The sequence below is a fragment of the Equus przewalskii genome, chromosome X, assembly GCF_037783145.1.
Source record: "Equus przewalskii isolate Varuska chromosome X, EquPr2, whole genome shotgun sequence".
Taxonomy (NCBI): domain Eukaryota; kingdom Metazoa; phylum Chordata; class Mammalia; order Perissodactyla; family Equidae; genus Equus; species Equus przewalskii.
In genome coordinates, this window is record NC_091863.1 from 4,430,226 (window position 1) to 4,450,651 (window position 20,426).

At 41.7% G+C, this 20,426-nt stretch overlaps 1 protein-coding gene across 6 annotated transcripts in view; it reads left to right on the forward strand.

Annotated features, from left to right (window-relative positions):
- Window positions 1-20,426, forward strand: part of STS (steroid sulfatase) — a 183,628-nt gene that overhangs the window by 90,217 nt on the left and 72,985 nt on the right. For all 6 annotated transcript variants that reach the window (XM_070605434.1, XM_070605438.1, XM_070605436.1 and 3 more), the window contains exon 7: window positions 9,210-9,346. In XM_070605434.1, coding sequence (XP_070461535.1) covers window positions 9,210-9,346 — 137 coding nt within the window. The remainder of the gene's footprint in view (window positions 1-9,209; window positions 9,347-20,426) is intronic.

Sequence of the window (20,426 nt, forward strand, 5' to 3'; positions counted from 1 at the left end):
TAATTTAGGTGGGTTTTACCACCTTTGTGAGAAATGGATTTAGAGTTAGTCAGAAGCAGGAGAAGGAAACCCTCATCAAAGCAATGACAATGTCTGTGAAATTTGTTCAAATGCTTTTGAATTTGAAATTTCCCAATTGAAACTCGTGCCTTATTTCGATGTGTTAACATGAAAAACAATTTTTGAGTACACAGCTCCCCCTCAGCTCGTATGTCAAAGTCAATGAGGAAAATAATTTAAACTCTTACTTATAAAATTTATATTCTTTCTCTAAGCCTTGTTGCTGAAATGATTTATACTCAAGGGCTTGTTCTCAAGATGCTAACTTGAGATGTGAAAATATGAATGACAGGGGCGGGAAGCAAAGATGCTTCATTGGTTTGAGATGCTCTCAAATGAGGTCTGCCTAGCCAAATTTGGGACGTGCCCTGAGATTACAAGTGTGGATTTCCAAGCTGAGGAGAGTGATGGTTTGGAATATATAACCATGCACCCTAATCCCTTACCCTAATTTACCCTTTTATCTTGGAGAGATGCTTCTACTGTTAAAGAGCTAGATAGTTAGCTCACCACGTGTTGTAAGCTGTATAGTAATTCAAGAGACGGGTCATCCTTAATACACTTTAATTAGCAAGAAATCCTTGTTGCTCTTACAGGGAGGAATGAACTGTAGATTTTTAGAGATCCCCAACCCTTCTGATGCACCCTAAATGAAGGATCCTCCAGTCATCACAGCTTTTTCCCTTTGCCATTACTATTTTCAGTGCTCAGTAAAACAGGTGCAACTTGGGTGCACAGCGCAAATCATGGCACAACACAGGGCATGTTCAAGTGTAACTGATGCTTGATAAGTGGTTGCCAATTATGCATCAGGTACTGTGGATATACATGTCATCTTGGCGCATTTCCCACTCATCACCTCTTTCATGCTGTAAAACAACCTTGCAAGATGGGTAGAAAGATGTCATCTTGCAGAGGAATTTGGGGCTCAAAACTTTGGAGTGATAGCGAAAACCCCACAGCTAATAGTAGAAACTGGATTAAAAATCACAGCTACATCTCTGGGAAGCCTCTCCCCGGTGTTGAAGTAGACTGTAAGGAGGTTGGTGGCTTCTTTGCTCTGCCATCTGCTCTGCCAACTTACTGATAAGGTCCGAGTACGTATTAGTTGGAAGAAGACGAGAATCGTACCAGTGTCTCAACACCCCTTCTCCAAGTGGAAGAGTCCAGGTCTAATGCCACAAAAGGAGAATGCATCCTGGTAATTCTTACATAAGCTCTAAGGTCAGTAGTACAAGCATTACCCTGGTGATGGAGAAGTATGTGGGTATTCTGAAAAGAAAATAAAGGCTACATGGTGATGGATGAATTTAGCCAGTTAATTTTATTCCCAAGTAGTCTTTCTTTAGTTCAAGTCAAGGCTACCTTGAAAAAGATGTGATATCAGTGGGTAGAACAAGATTCACATTTCGCATTGCCCTCAGTAGAGAGACGTGAACCTTGGGCATTCTGCTGCGTGGAGAGCCAGATGTGTCAGCCCCTTTCCTCCTTGAATTTGCTGAAAACAGTGCTTCATTACTAGGAAAAACATTTCAACTGAAAGAAACCACTCTGTTTTTCTCTGCAAATATACACATGTTCACTTTGAAGAGGAAGTTTCCAAGAACAATGATGACTTTATTATAGACACCCACGTAATGTGTATAGTTTATAGTATCCAGTTAGTGGATTTATAAATTCATATGAAATTTACCATGAGTATTCTGTTCTCCAGGCCCCAGTTAATGTAAGTTATATTAACATATTCAATATATGCGTGTGTGTATTTTAAGAAGCTATAATTAGAAGTGAAATAAATGCTAATAATTTTCAGTTAAGCTTAATGTGGGATATCTCTTGTATCTTTAATGATGGGTCTACTGGAAAACAAATCCAAAATCTGGAAATGACGTAGAGTGCTATTTTTAATCTCTGATTTCCCGGAGTGGTAAGATCTCCTTTTTCGGACTTTAACAAACCCTGATCCCTGACTACTCTCCACAGGGAAGCCACCATAACATCAGAAGTATGGAAAGTGTGAGGAACCAGGGGGGACAAGATCTACTTGGCAAGATTATGCCGTTAGTGGGGGGTCATGGGGAACAGCCCCCTCGACCATTTTCTGTGGTCTGTAGTTTTACAGTAAATAAATACTTCTCTCTATGAGCATTGCTTGTGTAATCATAATGTCCTAAAATTTGTGACAGCTGATAAATGTATCATCGGAAGATATGACCTTTTATCCTCTTCTCCTGCCACCACAATTTGACACAAAGTCCTGAAATGCATTTACAAGGTACCTCCAACCCAGCCTTTCACATTTCCAGCTGGGCCGTGGTGTAAGTGGCCATGATGAATAGCTGTGATTTGGCACAAAACTTCTTTTGAATAAAGGGATCATGGGATGATTTTATTAGCTTAAATAAGAGTTTAAGCCAGAAAGGAATAGGGGTGATATTGATTTTAATTCACTGTGAGAAAAGTAAATCAGATTAAAGTTTAAGGGCATCACACAGGGACCCACACACATTCAGAAGTGGGAAGGTAAATAATTAAAGAATTGCCTTGCTCAGTAAGGGTAGATACCACTTGATTCATTTCTAATTCTCATGGGCTGACAGGATACAAATTTAGGAATAAAGAGATTCCAGGTTGAGCATGCTGCAAGCTGAATACAGTCATGGAAGGGATGCTTGTCTTTCGCCAGGTCCATGGCATTCCTAACTCACTGGGGTGAGGATAAAGGACTCTCAGACCTTCCTTTTCTCATCAAACCTAGAGGCCCTGGGATTATGACCTAAACTGGAATTAGGAAGCATGAGCTTTTGTATATGAGGCATTGAAGCACAAATACACAGGGGTCCAGGTTGGTGAGGAAATGAGTGATGAGTCTTGGGGCCCAAGGGAACTGGATTTGGTCCAGCTCATTCAGAGTGGTGACTCCAGCTAACTACTGTCCCGCAGGAATGCAGACTAGAACTGATGACTTCCCAGGCTTCCAGATAAATCAGAAATACCTATTTTTTGCTGGGGGAACTATTTTGGGGATTTTTTTTAATGGGAAACTTCCAAATTTTTTAAATATTAGCTCATTTTTTAGCACTTGGGCACAATGTTGAATGAATTGCTATGCTTTCCCTGCCTTATAATGGATCCCAGTTATGCTCACTTCCAAGGTTCTCTCTGATGAAGCATGAGGTCCTCTGCTCGTGTCCTTCGTGGGCTTCTCTCCTCGTCTCCAGGCTGGGAGTGAACCTGAAGAATAGGTCATCTATCTTTATATTATGCATCAAAATAATAACAGAGCTATTCCTGACAGGGCAAATTTACTCTGATGGGATTAATATAGGCTATCTTGTTTGTTTTTCCTGGAGAGTCCATCCAACAGGGTGCTCTCCCATCCTTTTAGGGCACTCTTGAGCTGTCTGCATTATTCACCTCAGCCACACTTCCTCTAGCTGCTTCCAGAATGACTAATGATGAACCCTTAGGTTTGGTGGTCCCCATTCACTGCTCACCTGCATTGTCCCCAGAGATAGGCTATGAGGACCCTTGTGTCCACTTATCTGGGGGCTCCTCCACAGAGCAAGGGTCTCCGTCTAGAAAGCTTCTAGACTCAAGTACTGCAAGGCATGGGCAGTGCCTCTTGTCAATTTGTTATGAGTCTGTAATCTTTGCCAGGGACCAAAGAGAACACACGTGAACTTGAAGAAAGAGGAGGAGGAGGAGAAGGTGGAGGAGAAGCAGAAGCAGAAGAAAAAGTCATCATCCAGACCATTCTAATTCTCTTCTAGTAACAAAAAAGAAATATCACTGACTTTCCAAAGTCACTTTGGAAATCGATCTCCTTCCTTAGGGTCACATTTCCAATTACGGTTTCAATTGTTTCTTATTTCATATTACCTAAAACACAGGGAAATTTTGATCTTTTTTCCCACAAGAAGTTCAGTGTCTTCTACTCTTTGGGTTAGGATGCTTAATGAATGAATGCCAGGTAATTTAAAACCAGAAGCATCAAAGAATCTTCCCTCCACCTGTTCTGTGTTAGGGCTTGTGGGTGAACTCAGGCTCTTTAATTCAAGTTCAGAACGAGCTTGGGTGGTCGACGGTGATTGTGGATGATGTCCATAGTCTAGCATCCTCAGTTTATTTCATAGTGGGTATAACACCATGTAATCTAAAGTTGCATTGCAGGGCCATGGGCAAGGCTGCCCGTGAAAGGTGCTCTCACCAAGAGAGCCCAACGTGAAGCCCCAGAGATGAGGCCAGTGTGGGGAAGCTGGGATGCTTGTCGTAGCCAGAAGGGATGCAGGCAAGACTGCAATCAGGGCAGTCTGGTTAAGTTAAGTCTGGTTACACCAATTGACTTTGAGACCTGGATATCTATTTCATCCACGTATGTTCTTGTGGCTTTCATAGTTTCCCTGTATTCGTTTTTATTTTTAAGATATATCTTCATTTTTCTATGGTTATGAGAGTAACCTGTGCTACTTAAAAAAATATCTAAAAATGTATAAAGTGGAAAGTTAGAATTGTTGCTGGTCTTCACTCCCCCACTCCAACCACTTGTCGTCCCCAACCCAAGAGATAGCAAAGCTGATGTGTTTGTGGTATCTTTCTGGGCTTCTTTCCATGCATATGTATTTTTATTAAAAAAATTATTCTGAATTATTGAATGAATAATTTGGGGCTACATGCCGTAGAAACTGCTTTTAGCTCACCAGGTAAATACCCAGAATGTGTCTCTGACATTGTCTATTTCCGTATCTCTGAACATCATACATGGGAACAGCTCAAGCCCCCGTGTGCTTGTGGAAAGCATTCACATATGTGGGCATGCTGCATGAACCTTTGGAATCGGCCTCTCTCCAGGAGCAAGTCCTGACCCCTGTCAGATTGAGATGTGTTCTCCTTCTCTGTGTGCATCATCTGATGCACTCTGTCATGGTGCTTAAAGCAGCTCAAACTAATCGTTCATGCTCGTGTCTGAACTGTGGGTTTCTGATGGCGGGGTCTAGTCCAGATTACCTTTATATTTTTAGTGCCTGGTAGCGTGTTGGCAGAACGTTCTTTCCATAGATGTGAAATGCATGGATGGAAGAAACAAACAGCGGAATGTATACATCTATCTGCCGTGCACAGTGGTGGTCACACGAACTCCGCTGGGTGGCCGTGAAGGCCATTATCTGGTTCATGCCATACTCTAATCAGCAGCATCCGAGGGCTCTCAGAAACAATCCACAGATATTGCTCTTTTCATTCCAATTATTCCCTCTGCTGGCTCAAGTTGGGACACCAGTTGAATACTAAAGGTCAAACCCTCAGCTGAGAAATATTATATTCAAGACCTTCATGGCAGACAAAAAAAATAACACCATAGCCATCTTCTTGCCTAGATTTTCACTCACGCATTTATAAGATGTAGATCTTTTGATTCTCAGATTGAAATGATTGCAGGTTGCCGGGAAGGCGCAGAGCTGCCTTCTGTATTTTTAACAAATAGAGGGAAGGCATGTAGCAGCTGAAAGTTCTATCTCTTCACACAGCGTGCAAGACAGTGGCAATAAATTTTCAAAAGAGTTGTTTACTCAAGTGCTCCAGCTAATAAAAAAGGAGTTAAGCTGTTATTGAGAAATCTCCCTCCCACCAACTCGCTGAAGTGTCATTCAGTTTTCAAGGTCGTAGAGAAGAAGGGAGACCCAGGCCTCGTCAGCCAGCCTGGCCTCGGGGGAAATGGCCTTTCCTGCTCTTTTGAAGGACATTACTAAGCGGGAATCCCTTCACCTGAGAGCGAGCTGTCAGTCACACCCCAGGGTGTGTGCAGGGCAGCCCATGATTTATGTCTGTCTAGCCCACCTTCCACCGTGGAATATACCTCTATTCCGGGATGGTAAATCTTTGTGGTATGGTGTTTTCGCAAGCTGGATGTGCTTTTCTACATTTTCTGGGTTTGTTTTTGTATGTAAAACCTGATCACTCTGCTTTGACACCCAGGACCTTGGCTGGTGTCTGTGATGTCTAGTCTACTGACTGAAAAACTGCTGCTTTGCAGAGAGACAATAGAAAAAGAGTTCTACAAATATGCGTATTTTTATAATAAACACATTAATGGCCTTTTTGCCTTCCACCAAGGGCCCTCCCACATTCCAAGATGAAGGCCACATTCCGCAGCTGTAGTTGAACTCCGAGGTGCTGCATCTTCAACTCGCCTCCTCTCACTGCCCTCATCGTGAACCGCATTTTCTGGGGATCCCTTATTTGCTTATTGTGCCAACTTTATCGTTTATTTTTTCATGCTCACATCACATTTTAAAATGTCCTGATCGTCTGATCCTGCCAATAATGTTGACTGCTGCCTCTTTCTTCTTCATCTTTTTTTTTCCAAGCTGTTGGGAGTGGAATAGCTCTTCATTCTCAGCAAATTCTGTCAGTCACATCCTGTATTTCCAACCATGACCATATATGTACTTGGAAGATTGACTATTTAAGCTTCCTTATCTATTTTCTTTAACTTTAAGTCTAAAAATAAATGGGAGAACAGATGAGAGTGAAATTGTACCCATACATAATGTAACCGTCTGTTTAGGGACGAGTATGAAGAGTGTGATTTCACGTTCGTTTTGGGAAATCTAAGCCAGTTTTTAGGCCGTGATCTGCTTCTTGAGAAGGAGGTGCAGGTATATGTCCAGGTGTGAGTAAACTTCCCCCAGAATGACTAAGATGGAGGCCTAACAGGATGCCCTGTGTGGCAAAAGTCCATGACATACCATGGCTTATTTTCAGTTCTTCCAGGCTCTGCAAGGGCATCTACCCTTAGAAGTAGCCAAAGGGATGCCTGCGATGCCTTGGTAGACATTCTCGTGTGTAGATCGTCAGCTAGGATGACAGCTTCGGTTCTTCCATCTGATCATTAGTCTGTCTTCTTTTCTTTCCTAGAAGTAGTGGTGAGAATTATAGACCAGATGTTGTGGGTTCTGGTTCTCATGCCTTCTAATTCCAGTTAATGGGAGAAGTGGGACAAGCCACTTAGAAACATTTGTTTTTGCTTTCTTAGTCATGAAATAATAAGAAAATTCCTTCATTTTACACTCTTGTGGGAAAAAAAAGTGACACAATTCATCTCTAAGCACTGGAGCCATAAATTGTTATACACATGATAACAATAGCTTGCAGGATTTGGTGTGTTTTCAGAGAACAAGAGGTGCCTGGCTCACTCAAAGTGTGATGTTGTGTGCTTGCTTTGTTTCAAAAGACAGGAGTTAATTGATGCAAGAAGCAACCTTAAAAGGAAGGTGGTAACCAGTAGATCCGAGGAGGAGTTGACCCACAAGGTGCTGTGTGGGCTGAAGGAACCCAAGCTATATTCACACTAGGAAATTAAGAATGCATTTAGAAAAGCATGCATGCATTCATTAATTAGAGGTAAAGTTATTAGAATTGTGATACTCAATTCTAGATTTGAAATGTTTTTGGTTATCATGAGGAGTTAAGGTATTAAGTAAATCTATAAAAGTAATGTTGATTTAATTAAATAGATTATTTCTTTACAACTTTTGCTGGTTGGCAAAGATGCCGAACAGAAGGGATGATCCCTTCAAAATGACTGGAAACTTCTGAGTTAGGTTAGAAGCCCAGATACGTATATATATATGTATATATAATACTACCTACTCTAGAGCCACTTTTACATAAACCATGTTGCATCGACGAGTCCCCGAAGTTCACTGGACTTCTGGGTGAAACTGCCAAAGCTGAGAGAGCTGATGCAATATTTCACATATTAACAGATGTTTACTGTACTTACGCAACCTGCCAGTCACTGTGCTGGTGCCAGGAACACAGATGTAAATGACGTGCCCCAACTCGTCACCTTGTGGCAGAGAGAATGCACATAAACGATTCTTGGGTAGTGCAGCAAATGCTTTATTAGAAATTGCATTTGTCCATCCATCCATTCACTCACTCACTCCTTCATTTGTGCCCCAATAGCCTTCAGAAGGCCACTCACTCAATATTCCCTTTTAGCTGGAAAGGAATTGCTGAAGCTTTCCTGGACAAAGATAAAGATTGCGCCTGTAATGTGAAATCAAAATGCAGCAATTAAGTGCACTTCTCAGAGGTCGAGATGTAAAGAGGAAGTGATGTGACTTATTACCTGACTTGCGTGTGAACCTCTTGACCTTCCCACAGTAATCTGGCTCATAGCAGTTGTCACAAGGGCTGCATGTTGACACTAACTCGTGACTCTTGAGCATCTGTGTGTTCTCACCAATTACAACAGAGTAGGTTTAGGTGTACTCTGAGTTAAGATGCTTTTGCAATAACATGAAACTCTCTAGATTATAGATTTGGATTAGTTCAAAGAATGTTCCATGTAACTTCCAAAATTTCAGTTTTGACAGTTGCGTGTTCATTCTGGGAGACTTGTTTTATAGTAGAACGTGGGCAATATGGCAGAATACCGAGTTGAATTGGCATTAGAAAGGTGTTGATATAAGAAGTTGAAGGGGCTGGCCCCGTGGCCGAGTGGTTAAGTTTGCACGCTCCGCTTCAGCAGCTCAGGGTTTCTCTGGTTCAGATAATGGGCGTGGACCTAGCACCACTCATCAAGGCATGCTGAGGCAGCGTCCCACGTAGCAGAGCCAAAAGCACTTACAACTAGAATATACAACTATGTACTGGGGGGCTTTGGAGAGAAGAAGATAAAAAAAAAAGATTGGCAACAGATGTTAGCTCAGGTGCCAATCTTTAAAAAGAAAGTTGACAACTCAAGATACTGTCTTTACTAGGTAGTAATGTGTGTGTATATATATTTTCCAAAGAGAATACTCTTTTGAATGGCTTGAGTTCATATCAATCGCTGTATAGAGAGGGAAGAATAGAATTCAAGGAAAAAAGCAGACCATACTCCACTACATTTCTTCCTGAGCTGAGTCATCAGAGATTGTCTCCAGGACGTAGCACTTCAGTCTGCTAATCTGTAAAGGGTAACAGTGAGTTGCTTCATAGAGACCCTATGCAGGCTTCCCTTTCTCTGAATAAAAGGTACAAGATTAGGCATCATGTTATGGTGTTTCCTGAATTTTCAAATGGCATCGTGTAATGGTAGTTTGATCCTAGTCAGAACGGCGGCAAACCTGCTGATATTGCTCTTGGGAATTTTCTTCCAGGAACGCTGAGACACCGTTTCTGCTTGTCTTGTCTTACCTTCACGTGCACACGGCCCTCTTCTCTTCCAAGGATTTTGCCGGCAAAAGTAAACACGGCGCTTATGGGGACACTGCCGAGGAAATGGATTGGAGTGTTGGTATGTGTCTTTATCTTCAATATGTTGTAGCTTATTTCCTGTGAATGTCTACCCGCATTCCTGATGCTTTTATAGACAGCAAATATGGTTGGTTGGTTTGTTTTCAAAAAAGGTAACCAAACACACACTAATTCTGAAAGTTGAACAGCATATAAAAAGTGTCTTCAGTCCTGAGCGCGTGATTTCAGTCGTCGATGGATGCATCGCCAGTGAAAGTCTGGGCCTATGGGCCAGTGATCAGAGATTAATGGAGAAAAGGAGCCAAGGCTTTAGTCCTCATCATCACTTCTTCTAGTTAACAATTAAATATGAGCAACACCTCACCTGTAGCAAAGTTAGATAAGTGGTAGATTTGGGAGACTGAGGGTCCAAAACTAGCTCCCACCTTGGCGAATCTCTCAAGGCAGCAGCCAGGGGGTCTTCCATGGGTGCTCTTATCATCACTGCAAAAGTCCACCAATGTTTTCTTCTTCTAGAGGTTGGGGGCTTCCTGTTGCGTCTCTGAGGACTGCAAAATTCCCATGTTCTCACGTCCCCTCTCCTTCCTCAGCAAATTACCTTATTCCTGAGGAATGTGGCATTTTGTCAGGGGTACTGAGAAGATTTCTTATTCAGGCTTTCTTTAAACAATATATCTTGCTCATCTACATGAGGTAGTCAGGAACATGCTTTCTTCGAGTTTCTTTTGTACAGCTAAGCAGTCTTGGGTCGATTTCATAGCATGGAGGGCAAGTAATAGTAGCAGGTTAGCAACGGGATGGAAAAATCAGTGGGCTCCAAATTTCTCACTCACTTCCTGTCTTTTCTAGTGACATCATCTCTCATGATGACATTGCTCGGTCCATCTGGACAACATTAGACAAAATTGTCCAAAGGTCACCAGTCAACCAGGTTGCTTAGGATTTTCATATATATTTGCTTTCTTTTCCTTCTCTCTTTCTTGTTCTTCCTTCTTTTTTTTTTGTGCACTAAATAGATAGTTTATAACTATTTAATCTAGGTGTTTTGGAAATACTTGAACATTGCCATGGAGTGTTTTGGGCTGGTTTTAAGCAGCAAATTGAATGTGATGGTAGTCACCTAGTGTGGTGATCGTAAGAACAAGTTTGGTTTGTTTTTTAAATCATGGAAGGAGCACCATCTTAAGAAACAAGAAAAACAAGACCCTTATTCTAGCGTCTAGCTCTTTATCTATCTCTGTGGACTTGAGACATGTCTTCAGTCTCCAGGCCTCAGGTCAGTCGTCTTGACTGAAGAATTCAGAAGAGGCCAGTTCTCAGTTTCTTCTTGAACACTCTGTGATTCTGTAAAATAACGGAAGTGACTACAGATGATGAATACAAGGAAAAACACCACCACAGCATTCCCCTGAATGAGAGTGATAAGAAAAAGCCATTATACTTAGGGCTTTTACATACACCAATGCAAGCCTGCCTCCTTCCTTTTTTGCTCCTTAAAATGTTGCATGTAAATCAATTTACATTTTCCACACCTTGGGAGTGTAAATCAGTAGACTATTTTGTAGTGTGAATCAGTAAAGTAGTTTCTCTCTTTAAAGAGCATTCTAGTGCAGTGTAACAGGTTTGTTATACAACTTTAAGACGTTAGTTGGCTAGCAAGCAAGCTCATGCTGGTGTCATCACCCTTATTGACTAATCTGTATTTAATTATAATGGCACATATGCCTACCCTGACTCATTAAAAAGTCTAACTTCCAATGTTTTTCTATTGGGCGTCCCTCTAGAATAGAATGGACAGTATTTTCAACTTTCAAGATCCACATTAGACTCTGATATAATAGTAACAGATGATTGTGTTCTTTCTTTTTTGCCAAAAAATAAAATCATTCCCTTAAGCCATTACATTAATTTCTCAGGATGTTTCTGTTGTTATAAATCAAATATATCTGAGTGTTTTGAGGAACATTCCTTCCCTCTAAGAAGAGCCTTTCATTATTACACAGAAGAGCGTAGCATTCTGAATAATTATGTAATAAAATAAAATGGGGATATTTGCTCAAGAAGAAATGCTCCCTGCACGAGGGGCAGCTGAGGTAGAAGGAATTAACCAGAGAGAGCACATCTCTGTCCTTCAGAGCATTTTCTTTCAAAATTTTTGGAGGCAGCATAATTATATGGAGCATAGCTTTCTCTGCTGCAGGTTTCTCTGTATCTGTAAAGGCATATTCATAACAAAGAACCTTTATTATTTAATTGTCCACCATGGCCAATTCCACCCCACGTCATCGTGGTTTATTGCCTTATTCTTAGCTGTGGGATTGCTCCATCTTGTGTTGTTATAATAGCCGAGGAAAGACTGGCCTCAAAAGATGTGAAAGGGGCCTTGCAGTAAAACCACACAGGAGTGGCTAAACTCCTGGAATTCTAATACCGCTATGCAATTCAAGGGCTGGTCAACATTCTTTAATAACCACAGCTACCGCCTATTAAGTGCGTTCCCTGCACCTGGCCCTGCACCTCACATGCATTCCCTCCCTTTGTGCTGTCAACAATCCGTGCAGCAGGTAACCTGGACATCATTCCTATTGTGTGGATAAGGCAGGGGAGGCTTGGAGAAGGTTGAATACACCTGTCTCAGGTTACAGAATTAATCAAGGATGAGCCAAAATGCGAATGTAGGTGTCCCACCAGAGCCTGAAGTCTATACCACCTTGTTCCACTGCCTTCCATGTAATGAGAAAGGCTGCGTCATAGCGGTGTATTGTCCACAATGAATCATGGGGAAAGAGCTAGTTCATTCATTAGGCGCATTTATTGAATGCTAACTGTGTGCCTAATTTTGTGTGTGTGTGTGGGAGGAATGCAATAATGACAAGACCCTTGGCTTAAGAGAATTTTGGGGCTATCAAGGGACTTAAGATTCTTCCAGGAGGTCTTATAATAACACAGAGCAAAAAGGGATGGATGGATCTCCCGAGCAAGGTGCCGATAGAGTGCTTGAGCAGTTTGGAAAAAGGAAGGGTAGACATCTGTGGCCAGTGGATACAGTCAGCCCCATCATTTCAGCAGGATGCACCTACAATCGAATCTTTTGGGCAATCATGCACAAATTTTCAATCCCAAATAATTCTGCAGCAGTGGAGCACTGGGGAGGAACAAATGGGTAAAATCTTGGTGTTTTCAAATGCACACCAAGGATTTTGGGGGCGTGTCATTCTGGCTGTTATTCCAGAAATGGAGTGGCATTTACCAGAGATCTATGAATGCCATGGGGGTAGAGGGAGCAGGGGGAGGGACGGACGTTGTTCCCGCCAGTGGTTTCTTGTCTGTGGCTTGTACCATTACAGCCATCACAGCTCTAGTCTGTCAGGTGGGATTTGCATGCCATCAGCGTTTATTTAGAGCTCCATGCTATTAATAGAACCACATGAAGGAATAATAAATCAGTGCTTGCTCAGGATCAGATTAGCAAATTCTGTATCCTGCAAAGAGAAATGCAAGTCAAGAACAATTAAGGTGAATGCTAAAATGAACCTCTGGCTTCAAATCAAACTTTCATATTAAAAGTATATGTATATCTTGCCAGTGCTAAGGGTTGGGATCCAGTGGCTTATGTGGGATTGTTTCTTTCAAACAAAAGCTGCAAGCCTTTTCTTAAGTGGAAGAAACACCAACCATCCTAGTAGGACTCCAGAAGTCTTGAGAAAGTTTGATTTTTGGTTGCTCAGGATCTGTAATGTCGTACCCCCTAGTGGCTGTGTCTGATAAGGCAACCCTCAGTTTCTCCTCTTGATGTCTTCCCCTCTGGGACACTGGACAGTATCACCTTCTGTGGGCACAGGATGAAACAGAGAACCAACTGGAAGGAAAAATAATGGACGAATTCATGAAAGATGAGCTGAGGGGATAGTACAGAATGAACTCCTCTCTCCCGTACCTGACATACAGTTAAGCTTGGGCAACATAGCATCAATTGCCACACATCAATCCATCTTGAGGAATGGAGAATAAATTGGAGGGCCTCATTTAGCAAGAGGCAGGATAGTCACGAGAAAACTCTGCGAATGAGGAGCCTTAGGTATTGGCCAATGCCCCTCAAACATACAGCATAATTCTACCCAGGGTTTGGCTCATTGGACAGGAGTTTAATGGATTATCCATTTGAAAATGGGCTCTTTCTAAGACCATTGGACTAAAATAGTTGTGGGAGCCTGAAATGCAGTGTGCAATGAATAGCCCCTCAGTTAATAGGTTTGTTTACCTGGGCAAAAGTACTCTGGTTGAGTTTATGTAGACGATATCTGCTCTTAGAATGCTGTAGACCAGGCCCATGGTAGCTGTTCAGTAAGTAAGTTTTAAAGGCGGCATCATGGAGAGCAGGTGCCTGATATTTGCAAGGCCCTGTCTAAGGTGCTGAAATGGCTAGGAAAGTGCGACTTCTCTTACATACGTGGGTAACTGTCCAACCGTGGGAGTAGATAAGATTGCGTTACAAGAATGTTAAAAGTAGTTGAGCAACTTGTGACTCAAGATTTATCTCCATCTAAATCCAAGATAAAAGTTTAGAAATCAACCTCCATGTTTCTACTTCTTGAAAGCTAACATTGGAGGACCTAAAAAAGCAATGCCAATACTCTTTTTCGTTCTTTTGTTCCCTACAGAATGTAATCTGAGCCATAAGGCTGTGTATTTCCCTTGGGATTCAATACATCAATTTTCTATGTCGAGTTTTTTAAACGCTCTTATTCTTGATAAATAGGACCTTCTTTAAAACATGAAAATAATGTGCTCACTTCTGATGCATACTGAAAATGGAAGGCCAGGCAGAACATTCAAAAGAAGGGAACAGGAAGAATCCCCCAAAGAAAAACGAAAGAGCCACCAGAGACAGAGAAGAAAGACTAAGAGAACTGGGGTCATGGATTTCAGGGGTGAAGAGCATCTCAAGGAAGGGGGATCAACACCAACTAGGATGTCAGAATCATCATTTAAAGAAGAGATGAAAAGGGACCAGTGGATTTAGCGACTATCAACTTGAGATTGTAGTGGCTTGCAGAGCGAGTGATATTTGAGGAGCCGGGGATCAGTGAGGTTGGATATCCCTTTCGAGAAGCATGAAGGAACTTGAGCAGTGGGATGATGTAGTGGACTGTGTCTGAGCTCAGCTCTGTTCAGTGGGAGACCAGGAGTCAGGGGTTGGCATCAGTGTGTGGAACTGTGCAATTTTCAGTCCAATGTTGGGGCAGGGAGAAGGATCATTGAGTTAACTGATGATTGAAATTTCACTGGGGAATGTCACAAAAGGCAAGTGGGCATGGGAGTTTGGGCCATTAGCGAGAGAACAACTGAAGGAGGTGGCAGCCTCTGGGAGGAGATTGAGGAAAGAAGGGGCTGGTGGCTTGGGAGGTGATGGATTGGAGGTCCAAGCAAGATTGTAGGAAAGATGTTGGAAGGCTGAGACAAGGTGAAAGTGTTTAAATTCAGAGGTAGAACAATTCCAGGTGTTCACAGATCCGTGGCATGAGTTTAGGATGATGAATGAAGGACTGCAAGGCAAGTTCCTTGTGTGGGCAGATCAAGGAACTGGGAAGGCGGGGCATTCAGCTGATGCCTTCGTTGTGACAGCGCACCCCTCCAAGAGGGCAAGCTCGGCTGTCCTATGACTGCTAGGGCTGGCTGATCAACTGCCTTCACTCACAGGGCAGAGGTTCATGGCTGGGCGGGGAGCATGGAAGGATAATGGTGTACTTTACGAGGGGGAATGTAGGGCCATTATGGACCACACATTCATTAACTGAGCTTCCAGTTTAACAAACACTCAAAATTGTGGCTTGAAAATTATTTCAGTGGTTGCTCACCAGCCAAAATTCCAGGTTTTTAACAGGTTTCCGGGAGGAAGGGAGGTGGTCTATTCCCGGTAAAGCATGGGGGCTTCCAGCTCTGTACAGCAAAACCCCATCTGTCAGCTCAGTGACATGAAGGCAGTGTTAAAAGCGAAATGCTCATAACACACTACTCGTCACTTTGCAGCTGTGGTGCACGTCACGGCGAACTGTGCTGGGGGTGCGATTTTACGTGATTGGAACGAGGATGTAGAAGTGTTTTGTCATAAAACTCCTACACTTTTGAAGGAAAGCAAGTATATCCCTCGGTTTTCTATGGCAAACGTTGGATGTGGTGCGAATTCTTAAATGTGTTTTTAGTTTTCATTTTTGTTTAAGAGTGTACTCTGTAGAGTTTAAATAAAAATAAATAAACCGTGTGGCCCTGACTCCAGAATAGACAGAATGATGGAAAAGAACAGGAAGCCTGGAAGGAGAATCTCATGTAAATTTAAAGGTGGCGTTTCAAGGCAGACAGCTAAGAATAGATGACACATTAATTGCAATAGAATGATTAAACTTTGGGGGAGACATTATAGTTACCTCACTGATGCCTGGCACTGTGGTAAGTGATTGCATTCACTTAAAAGATAGGATGATGGTGATAGTGATGATGATGATGATGATGATGATGATGATGAAGATGGTGATGATGATGATGATGGTAGTGAAGGAAATGATGAATGAAGATAATAATAATGATGAAGCTGATGATGAAAACAATGAAGAGGAAGAGAAGGAGGAGAGGAAAAGGAGGAGGAAGAGAGATGATGGTCAAGATAAAGAAGTCAATTTTATAGGGAACTGAGGTTTGGAAATGAGGTCGCATAGATGGCTAGGATTTTAATCTGGTTCTGTCTTCCATACTATATGCTCTACGTGCCATACTGCTGTTCCCCATTTATCTCAGTGGATTCCCCATGCAGCCTGAAATTGGAAAATGGAACTGCTAAAGAATGCCAGAAAATATGTTGAGATCTATTTATCTGATATATAGTTGAGCAAGGTCTTTCTAAGCATGAAAGCAAAGGAATAAATAGTAAAGGAAAAAAATTACTAGATTTAATGACATATAATTTTCTGATGTCAAAAAAATGCTAGCAGACTAAAAAGACCAATGACAAACCAGTTAACAAGCATGTGCAACATCTACGTGCAATAAAAAGAAAATCCCCGAGATCTAGAAAGAGCTCGTACAAAGAAATTGATAAAAAGATGAATACCAGAAAAAGGAATTCGTTGTAACAATTTATTGTGTCAGCTCATTACACATTTGCTAGCATTGAGCATTATGATTTAAAAACAAAAAATCTTTGCTAAAATGATGAAGGAAAGAGAGCAACTCTTTTTTAAAAGTTACATAATGCGTCATATTGATTCCTAAAGAGGTCAGACACTTTTCTTGTTATGTTTTTTTTTAGTTAAACAAACAAAAAATCTGTTGTCACTTATCCAGCAGGGTTGGCACGTTTTCCTAAGCCCTGTACTCTGAGGACGACGCGATGAAGAACCACCAGTTTGCCACTGCTAACCGTATCATCTCATTTAGCTTACAGAGTGTGTTTTAAATATTCAGCTAATGCTTTTTATTCTTGAATCCCAAGGCATCTATGACACAATTATTAAAACTCAACTCAAGCAACAAATTGGATTTCATTTTCACACTGGTGCTTTTCTTCATTGAAAATTCCCTTTCGGAATTTTCAAAAGACTTTAAGTTATCTAGGAGTGTGGTGTGTGTGTGTGTGTGTGTGTGTGTGTGTGTGTGTGTTTACACACAGTCCTTTTGCATTAAGTTTCTCTTCAACTGCATCCTAAATACACACTTATAAAAAATGCATGAGTTTGTAAAATCTGCTTAATTCAATAATTCAATGTGATGCTTATTCCCCGAAGTGGAAACTGAAGTTAAAAAAAACTAAGGAAATCCACTAGTTTATCAGTTTATCCCAGACTATCAGATCTTGAATATATGCTTGGAATGGCACTGAGCTCTGAATCAGATACAATATGACCTCCAGGCCTGTCATCGTAAGCGCTTGTTACCGAGATGGTCATGAACTAGGGCCTGGGGACAGGCAGTACCTTTCCCGGGACTTCGGACAGGACCTGGTAATACAACCCCTTTACCTAATGAACAGATTTTTATTCAAGCAGATCTAGACCGGAGAGAAATGAAATCATTGCCATTACACACTCCTGTTTACCCAAATGCAGGATACATAATGAGGTTTTGAAACTTCAGGAAAATATCTCTGAAGTGCTGACAACTTGTGAATTGTAAAGCAATGGCTAATACAGACCCACCTAGGTAGAGTTTTCCTTCCATGATTTAATAAAGAGACAGTATAAAAATCACATGCTCTCTGTGCAAACATATACGCTAAGCTTCAGGACAGGTGCCAAAAAATTAAGGAAATGTGCTGTTTGGGAGTGCTTAAGGTGTACTTTCACAAAGCAGGGCTTCCTCACATAGTATATGTGATGTTATTACCGAATATACTTTTATTTATGTTCATACTCCTTCCAGCCTTGAAGAAAACAAAAAAGAACTTATGATAAATGAAAATAAAATCACCTTTGCCAGGATTTTCCATTATTGTCCCTTTCTGAAATGTCTGTTTGGGGAGTCCTTTGTGAGCGGCTAGGCCTGGGCTGGAGGACACGGTAGGTGTGAGGTGTCTCTGACCAGTGACATACTGCTTCCTTTTGTGCTTCCACGTTGGGGTGGGTTCTTGTTCGTGTAGGGGCTGTCCTGCATCAGGACGAGGGGACAGCTGAGTCCTAGGCTGCACATAGTTCAAGAGCAGAGTTCTGAAGTGCCTGTCCATCAGCAGTTCACATATCCCTTTGCTAGAGAAGAAAATTGCTTCATTGTTGACTCTGTCATCTGTATTTTTTTAAAGTTGAATGTTTTCTCACTTTGTGTAATTCTTTTTCTATTACCAAAGTAATCCATATTAAACACAAGCAGAAAGGGAGCGCCCTCTGGGATCCATCCTCAGTAGGTAACCTCATTCATGGGTCATGGCATCGGTTTCAGTTTTTATATGTTGCCAATATTATATAGTAATATTCAGATATGATCTTTATTATTATTGAGTATTTTACACAAACTCTATACACTATTTTGCAATTTTCCTCTTTCACTTAACTATATACTTCGGCATTTTTCAATTTCAGCATTTCCATTTTCATTTCATCTTTCTTAGACAATTTACTTAACCATTTCTGTGGGCATCTGAGTCCCACCAAGTTTTTGTTTTTCTATTTCAAGCAGTGCTATAGTGAATATTCTTGTCCGTATATGTATGTGAAATTGTGGGAACATTTTTAAAGGAAAAATTTCTCAAAATTAAAATGTTGGATCAAAGGGTATTAAAAAATGGAATTTGGGGCTAGCCTGGTGGCATAGCGGTTAAGTTTGCATGCTCTGTTTTGGCGGCCCAGGGTTTGCAGGTTCAGATCCCAAGTGCAGACCTATGCACCACTTATCCAGCCATACTGTGGCAGGCGTCCCACATATAAAGTAGAGGAAGATTGGCACAGATGTTAGCTCAGGGCCAATCTTCCTCAGCAAAAAGGGGCTAATCTTCCTCAAAAAAAAAAAATGGAGTTTTGGTAGATATTGCCTAAAATGTCTTACTCTTTTTTTCCCTCAACAATGGGACACCCATTGATGATCTATGAGAATGCTAATTTCCTCATATTCTTGCCAACTCTAGATAGTATGATTCTAAAAGTATGATTCTAAAAGTATGTTTACTTTTATATTTATTAGGCAAAAAATGCTATTTCACTATTTAAAGTTTTCTTTCTGTTGCATGTAGGGTTGAGACTATATATTTTAGTCCATGGTAGTATTTTTTCTCCTAAGGATTCCCTGTTCATATTCTTTGGGCACTTTTCTGTTGGATTGTCGATCTTTTTCTTATTGATTTGTGTGGGCTATTTACATATTAAGGACATTAACATTTGCTTGTATGTTGCAAATATTTTTTGTACCTTTTTGTTTGTCTTTTCATTTTTTTAGTAGAGTTTTTGTGATGAATTCCTGTGGTCAAATTTGACAGCCTTTCCTTCATGACTTTGGGAATGGATGACTGGCTAAAAAAGGGTATCTCTACCCACCAAATTATATACCTTTTCTCTTGTATTTCCTCCCAGTATCTTTGTGGGCTGGTGCTTGAAAGTTGGATATTTAGTCTATGGAGAAGAACATGTGTGGGATCATGTGTTGTTGTTTGCTCATTATTATAGGTGTTGGTCTCGGTTGGTCAGCACTCTTGGTTGCCGTGGGACCTCTCAGAACTTGAGTAAGGTGGGTTTGGTGGCCCATCTTATCTCTGGACAGTAGGCATCAGATCCAGCCCTTTCTGCAAGGTCTAAGCAAAGTTCCCACTAGTGATGCCCCTACATCCCACTATAAGCCAGGTGGCTGTAGTCCAGTGGTCTCCTCCCATGGCCACTGGCAGGGGATGACTCATCAGGCAGGGTCTCCTCTGTGAGTGGGCAGTGTAATGGCCTCGTACCTGTCCCGTCACCACCGCAGGTAGATGTCAAAGCATTTTAGGGCAGGCAGGGATGCCTGCCACACCCCCTGCACTACCTGTTTCTCTCTGGCATTACTGTCCCGACTGGCTGGGGGCACAAAGCCTTGGGATCACTCGAGGGAGGGGCCATCCCCAATTGCCCGAAAGGGAGGTTCCCTCTCTGCTCCCTGATGTCTTCCCGGGCAGCGAGGAAGGAGGGGCTGGCTGCTGCACAATGCATCCTGCCCTCACCTGTGTGATGCCCCCTGCATCCTGAAGCTCCGGGTGTGCACCTGGAACCCTGCTCTGCTCTCCTTAATGGATGTGAGTCGGTTATGTCTCTTCTAGATTAGTTGTGTCACCTTTGCAAAGAGTTGGAAAAAAGAAAAGGGTGGAAACTGGTGTGTAGTTACCATGTTTCCAAGTCTTCAAAAACCAGTGTTAAAGCTATATTGATTTTTACAGTTAGAAGAGGAAAAGAAGTAAGGGATCATTAGAAGACATTTATACCACATGATTGAATGTATGATTTAGTCAAAAGCAAGCAATTTGTGAGCCGAGCCCATTCTTCCACTTAATAAGACTGTTCTCAGAAGGCTGTTAAACTGTCCTTGGCTGTGTTGAATTACAGGTTCACTGTCGTGGACTGGCCTCACCTCCCAGCTCTTCTGGTTTTCACCTCCACTTCAGTCTTTGTCCTGTTGTC